This window comes from Diabrotica virgifera, chromosome 4 (genome assembly GCF_917563875.1).
Source record: "Diabrotica virgifera virgifera chromosome 4, PGI_DIABVI_V3a".
NCBI classification, from domain to species: domain Eukaryota; kingdom Metazoa; phylum Arthropoda; class Insecta; order Coleoptera; family Chrysomelidae; genus Diabrotica; species Diabrotica virgifera.
This window is the reverse complement of record NC_065446.1, coordinates 179,001,236-179,009,370: the sequence shown is the minus strand read 5'-3', so window position 1 is coordinate 179,009,370 and position 8,135 is coordinate 179,001,236. Positions and strand designations below refer to the sequence as shown.

At 31.2% G+C, this 8,135-nt stretch overlaps 1 protein-coding gene across 1 annotated transcript in view; it reads left to right on the top strand.

Annotated features, from left to right (window-relative positions):
• The first annotated feature begins 4,692 nt into the window (after positions 1-4,692).
• Positions 4,693-8,135, top strand: part of LOC114333468 (N-acylneuraminate-9-phosphatase) — a 137,768-nt gene continuing 134,325 nt past the window's right edge. Inside the window, exon 1 of the mRNA XM_028283349.2 lies at positions 4,693-5,011. Coding sequence (XP_028139150.1) covers positions 4,916-5,011 — 96 coding nt within the window. The 5' untranslated portion in view covers positions 4,693-4,915. The remainder of the gene's footprint in view (positions 5,012-8,135) is intronic.

Sequence of the window (8,135 nt, the reverse complement as noted above, 5' to 3'; positions counted from 1 at the left end):
GGCCCCCGATAACTTCACGATAGCATAACATAAATGAAGAGAAATGACAGTAATGTTCTATTATTTGAATACGGTACATAAATAGGCTGAAAAGTTGTATTCACTAATTAAATATTCTTGGTTAAATGGCCAAAAATTCCAAAACAGCTTCAACAACAATTTCTATAATTTATAGAAAATATATACCTAACTCAAAAAGTTAGTTACAAGTTATTTGTAAAAATATTAATATTGCTAAAATTATTATATTATACCTAAATAGCCCAGTAAATGAACGGGAAATATGGCGATACCCGATACCGTGGAATTTTCAGGGGCAACTCCGAATTACATAAAAATTTGGATTTAGGTTCTATTTACCCTCCACTTCAAAGTTGAATTTGTGCCGTTGGTTGCTTTTACTTGGGAGGTGACAGTAACCCCTTCTCGAGGGTGAAAAAACATACGTTCAAGATAAGACCTTCTTCTTCAGGTGCCATCTCCGCTACCTAGGTTGGCAATCATCATGGCCATTTTAATTTTTGAGGCAGTAACTAATATAAGACCGGAAATGGATAAATTGACTGATTATAAGCAACTTTCATTATACAGTCGAACCCGCTTATTGGAATAGCCTTCGTGCCGTGCAAAAGTATTTCTATATTTTAATAACCGATCATTGGTGGGTAATATATAGTAACGTTCCGGGACCTCAAATTTTTATTCCTTTAAGCGGGATATTCCTATAAATGGTATTCTAATAAACGGGTTCAACTGTATAAAGTTTTTTATGTAAGTCAAAACTTTTCGAGTTATTTGCGATTGAAAATGTTTATTTTTCGACAAAAAACTACGTTCTCAGACGGTTTTTCGCAAATAACTCAAAAAGTAAATATTTTATCGAATAAAATATTTTTAGCAAAAGTGTAGCTAAGAAAAAAACGAAAAGAGTTGTGTAGTCGTGAAGTGTATAGATCCATCAAAAGCAAATTGGTAGCTCATGAAAAATACGTTTTTATTTGTCCAATTCCAAATCGAATATTTCATCGTGAAATAACCAAAAAATTAAGCACTTTTAGGGAAAAACCCACTTAAATTTTAAAAAGTGTTTAAAAAAAAGCTTTATTTTTAATGTTTACAAAAGTTTCTAGCGTTAAGAATAAGCGAGTTACGCTCAAAATAAAGTTGGCCCCCCTTTTTTTGGTAAAAAAAACATGAAAATTTCCCCGTGTTAAGCTGGTGTTTTTTTTATAATCTACACTTTTGCTAAGAATATATTTTTCGATAAAATATTTACTTCTTGAGTTATTTGCGAAAAACTGTCTGAAAACGTAGATTTTTTGTCGAAAAATAAACATTTTCAATCGCAAAGAACTCAAACAGCATTGACTTACATACAAAACTCTATAGAACGAACGTTGCTTAGAATTAGACAATTTATCCATTTCCGGGCTTATGTTAAACACGCGTTTTTCCATCCCCGAGAAGGGGTGACTGTCACCGTGTCACCACCCAAGTAAAAGCAACAAACGGCACAAATTCAACTTTGAAGTGGAGGGTAAGTAGAACGTACATTCAAATTTTTATGCAATTTGGAGTTGCCCCTGAAAATTACACTCCAAATCGGTCATTTACTGGGCTAAAATTAGGATTGCAGTTAATTGTTAAAGTTAAATAACATTTTTGTTTCATTCGATGGGGAAAAGTACAGGTGACAAAAAAAGGCTAAAAAAAGCCGAGTTGAAAACACATTAAAAGTAAAAGAACAAGCAAAATAATATGAACTGTAATAGTAATACCACAGCATAATAAACGAAACCAGCAAGGACACTCCCTGATGCCGCCTTTGAAGTTGAAAAGTACAGGGTCGCCATTTTTCGCGTAGTACATCTCAGTGGTGATGTGATGTGTTGGTTCATCAGTGTTGCCGATGTCACCAACTTTATTACCCGTAAGAGATTCTTTTTGAATAATTTCTGGAATTTATGCAAAAGATTAACAAAACAATCGCCATTCATCGTCAATATTTTGTGTTACGTCCCAATTATTGACATAATTCCCACAGGCATACGTATAAAATTATGTTGAAAAATATGAATGTCATAAAAGTTAAGTAAATCTGATAATTATGTACAAATCGCCAACACTGTCGATTTTCTATACTGTCTGGTACTACGCACAAAATGGCCGACGATCTGCGCAGTAATAGTGCGCAAACTTTTCCCGCCTACTAGTGTGTCACTGCTGTTGCGTTTTCTATGCTGTGGTAATACGGTACTCAAAAATAAAAATATTAAGAATAAAAAAATTTAAATTAAATTAAATTAAAAAAAAAGCTTTTTTTTACAATACACTGCGGCCCCCTTTTGCTTGCAGCCCTAGGCCGCGGCCTAATCGGCCTAGTGGTAAATCCGGCACTGTTTATTTGTGAAATAAAGATTTATTTCTGTTATCTGACAACACTAAAATGTATTTTGAATAAAATAAATTTTATACATTTTTCTTTTTTTTGTCAATTATTTTAATTTAAAAATTTTTTTGGACACCCTGTATACATAATTGTATTAATGTTTATATGACTGAATAGAGAATTGAATACCCTTTCAAATGATCTACCACACGACTCCTATTCCATATTCCTATATTCCTATATCCAGATGGATGACATCACTAGTATGAAATATATATCAAAAAATTGTACTTTAAAAATAGATATCGACCTGTTTCGGCATTTCCTTAAAATCTAATAACTACTGACAAATGTCGAGGTGGACTCTTTTCTTTGGCCCACCCTGTATAAAATAACAGTTGTTTTTAGAACTCTTTAGCGACGTATTATATTATAATATATCTTATATTTATAGATTACCGTCGAAGGCCGACGTGATCAACCAAAAAGAAGATGAATCTGGTGATTTGTCTAGTGACATCATTGGTTGTGAATCTGTCTTTTGAGTTTACTCCTCCTAGTTTAAAAACCTGGTATAGTATAATAAATATGTATTACACTTTTTCTAAATACACCTTACATAGCGTATTATTGTCTTTTCGGAATTAAATTAACATTATCTTTCCCAGGTATAGGTATGCAATTATTGTTGTATCGATTATAATAGATAAAATCTTATCTATTACCTACCTAATTATGCAGCAGTTAAGTGTTACTTTATTGCATTATTAAATATTATCGTTGTCTGTCAAATATTGTTAATTAACTTCATCAACAACCAAATAATTACCTACTTGTTTGTAATAAATAATTATCTTTCTAATTACAAATAATGAGGGGTCCAGTATAAACAATTTTATTTAAAGCTCCCTAAATTTATATATTTTGCATTTGGCGGTGCTGACAATGTTATCCCAAGTCAGTACCACGTTATTTCCTAATATTTCAAAAAAATCAAAATAACCTCCAAACAATAGCTACCTAAAGAGATAAGAAAAATTCCGGTTAGGTCTTGACCAGTTTTTGAACTGACTACAGGATCAGCTCAATTCTGATCAAGAAAATGAATAAAATAAATCCAAGCAACAATAACTTTATTCACAAATTTACTAAACACTCTTACTCGGATGCCGTAAATTATTTTAAACATCCTACAGGGAATTGTAGGTATGTACAACAATTCATGATTGTGTTGTACCTACTTGTTGACATAGGGATGGACAGACAGGCATGAAACCGGGAGTATATATTTGTTTTTCATCTTGCTAAGCAGTCTCGAATAATATATATTTTATACTATTTCCGCGACTTTAACGCAGTGCTTTCGGTTGAAAAGCGACTTTAAAACAGTATAACAGCGAGTTTGCAACTCTAAAACTGGAAGTCTGTGCTCAAATTTCTCACTTTTAGTACCATCTTTGGGTTATAAGCTCTCATTCGACACCTCATTTGTCATTCTATCTGTATGAATAACGCAGGAGTTATATTCGCGTACAGACAGACGGACAGACAAGCATGAAACCGCGATTATATGTTTGTTTTCTTATATCGCTTCTATATATCGCTTGTACAATTTCGGCAACTTTAAAACAGTACTTCCGGTTACAATTCTAGATCCGGAAGTCCTAGGTCAAATTTAATTTTCACCTTTAATACCATCCTTTGGTTATAAGCTTTCTTTTGATACATCTTTTATTATGGACATATCTATCTGGTCTTATTATATACATCTATCTGGTCTAATGACGGAGTTGTATTTACGGACGGACAGACACAGACACGACTGATTAAAGGTTTTCAGATTTTTGTAAAATGGATGAAAACAAAAAGAATCTTTGCCAACCTATAGAAACCGTTCTCTCGCATTGACGGTGAAGCATATTCTGATCGATTTTTAGTACATACCTACTACGAAAAAAAAAAGAGTATGAAACAAAACAAACTAGACTACAAACACCGAAAATCATTATATTTAATAATAATTTAATAATATATTATATTTAATGTAAATAAATCGAATCCCTGCGTGTACCTTACTACACTATTTTGAATAGCCCTGCGTGGTTGACGTGAATTGTATGTTTCTAAAGAAACAAAAGAAATATTTAAATTCGATAAATTGCAGATAAATGAAAAAAAAAAGATAAATCTTTATAATTTTGTTTTTGTTATTATCGTTTTTGCAATCTCATGATAACAAAATATTGTGTCTTACGAAAATTGCCAAATATATATATAAAAAAAAATATTAGTAGGTATTGACTTTCACAATTACGTTTGGGATATACGATGATCTTGAATTAATTAAAATATATGATTCACGTGATATAACTATTTGGTAAATAAAAATAAAAGGATTTTCCGCCACGATAACGTATCCTGGGTACAAAAAGCATGACATGACGACTAACATTTAGACTATGAGCGCACTCGACAACTTTCATCATTGCCAGTATTCAGTGTCGCTCATAAACGAAAGTACAAAAAATGGAAGATCGAAAATCGAAGATTGAGGCAATATTTTTTGATCTGGATAATACTCTCATACAAACCAGAAAAGCTGATGAAAAAACTTGTGATAAGGTAAATCGATTTAGTTGTAATAATATTATTAAATTCACTGACTATTTTACTTTTATCTGTTTTAAATAGAACTGTTGGGATTGTATAATTCTTTTGGTGGAATAAACTTTCTTGATTTCTAAACACGTTTTCTAATATCAGCTGATCTAATCCACCACCAGTCTGATTTTATGCAAGTATTAATTTAGCTAATATTGTATTTTACTGTAAAAATGTAATACCTGAAAACAATTACAAAATTAATTTAAAACTTTACTTTAATTACTAAAATAAACCATTATAAACAATAAGTAAAAGCATTGTAAACGTACACAAATAAAAGTGCATACCTAGAAATTGCATGCTGAATGAATACTTGTTAACCAGGTCTGTCTACTACTCCAACAATTCGTACTGGCAGCATAAAATTTACATTTACCATGAGTAAAAGATTAGAATACACTGTTTTTCATGATATTGACTGCAGAAGGCATACTTTAACATTAATATTAAACTTGTTTTACACTATAATTTTACAATAATCTATTCGCTCCGAGCGTTAACAAAGTGTCAAAGCAAAATCGACCGACCTGCTCATGGTGGCGGTTTTTTGAAATTTTATAAGGACGCTTTGTGTATGGACACTATAAATTCTTCACTTTCCAATATTGATTATCAGTTTGATTTTGTATGCATAACCTCACTATCGCAGTTTATGTCAATAAATATTTATTAACGAAAAAGAAAATATTTTGTTGCACTATAAATTACAGTATAAATTAATAACTAATGAATTCTAACAATTGTATTCGGTTATTATCACTACAAAATAAAATATTCAAGTTTAACAAAATAATCCCATAAGACTCAATGTTAAAACGTCCTTACAAAATCTGACAGCGTATCACGTGACTGTACGTAGAGGGGAGACGCACGGAGCCAATACAAAAGCATAGTATCAGGTAATTAAAAGTACGCGTAAAACAAACAAAAATTTTATAAATAATTACTTTTTTCTACAACCGGTTAATAACAAAATAACATGCTCATTATTCACTATTTTTGAATAGATAATAACATCCATTATTTTACCCGTGAGTAATAGCAAATACTATTGACTGTAATACAACCAACTCCCACAGAAATCTGGAAGCACGTTGCCACTAGCGCCACTGTCGGCTTGCGGTGAAACTACGTTGGGACAACGTAAAATTTGACGTAAACATTCAAATTTAATTTTATAAATGTTTGAATAACGAGCTAATTTTGCAAAATTAAATTAAAATAAAAATAGTTCAAATACTTATACAAGAACAATAATAAAGCAATTTCATAAATGTAAGGTTAGATTGCTCTGGTTATCACCGCGGACCACTAGATGGCGCTATTTTTTGCTTCCTCAAATGTAATGGGAAATGTCAAGAGTTGTATGTATTACAGTCAACAGTATTTGATAATAGTTCATTACTCGCGGGTTATTACTCAGGGGTTGAAGTTAGGTTCAAATGGTGCAAGCCACTCCTATATTAGTCGTATATAAACTGCAAATAAAATTACTTAAACTTGTTTATTTAATAATTATTGTAATTTATATCAATAATTAACTTCGAAACATTTTTAAAGGATTTTAACTGCAACAATGGCTCAGTATATTTTTTAAATTTAAATTTCATCATTTGAACATTGAAGATTGAGGTTATTAAAAGGCAAACATAAACAATGTTTACATAAACGTAAACATTTAGGATTCCAATTGCATTCATATTCACAATGAGATACAATTAATTACTTAAATTCACTTTAATAATTGCACATCATATCTATATTTTGGAGCAATACGACATAGTGCTCATATTCCTATGGAGCAATAGGCCTTTCCAACATGCTGTCAAAATTAAATCAATATGGCGACTGGGAGGGAAATAAATGTTATTCTATCAGTTCTTAATGTGTTTTAGATCATTTTAGTTGCATTTATTTGTAATTTTGTTTTGTACAAGGATTAATTTAACATTTTTACTGGAATAATCGATAATATGTTTAATTTCTGTTGTGTTTTTAAGTGTGGAATGCGAAATAATCGTAATAAAGTTCAGTTTTATCGGTTACCATCAGTGCTATATTTTAAGCATAAGACCAACTGAATTAAATAAGTTATGATTTGAGAGATATAAACAATGGTTAAATATGATAATAAAGCTATAAATTGTATTATAAAAATGCTAAATAACTAACTACTGTACCTACAAGCAACATCTATATTGTCGCCAACAACTTTCGAAAATATTCACTCATCTTTATTCACCGCTTAAAACTCAATAAAGTCGTTCAATTACTTCTACAACTAAAAACTACACAAAATCAATAACAAAATGTTCGCAAAATACAACTACAAAACTATAGGGGTAAAAAATTTATGAAACACAATGACGCGGACTTTTAGTCATGGAATGCTCCACTTGTCGTCGACTAGTCCCTGACTGTCTCTGCGAATACACTTATTAATTTCCTCCCATCACGCTGCAGCGGTGACATAAACGTCAAAATCCTGAAATGGCCTATATTAAGAATGCAAAATTTAGGTTATGTTACTTATTTCTGATTTATTATGATACAATTTCCACTGTCCTCTTTACATTAATTTGTGCTTATAATTTTTCGAAAACGAATAGAATTGACTATTTCTTTTTGTATTTTTACAATACATAAGACGGCATTTGCGAAGTTCCATTTTCCTCAATAACAGTCCTTATGAAAAGTTTAGCCACTTCACGCACAAGATCGTTCCTCGTATCCCATCCAAATACTTGCACACAGCGAATACGTCTACTAATAGTAGGCAACCAATTATTCAGCCGCGTACTATTGGTAATCAACATTCATTTTTGTATATTATAATTTTAATCGAGAGTAGTAGTTGATAAAAAGAGTCGATTCGCTAATCTGAGACACAACTGTCTAGTGATGTTAGTAATTTCTTTTTTGAGGAGTTAGGTTGCTAGACGTGACTGGAAATTACTACACAACCATACATACCTGCTCCTAACCAATATTATTAATAGTATACAGATATAAATAACAAACCTTACGCCAATCAATAATTATTTATTTACACCATTAAAATGTATTGATAATAAAAGAAAAT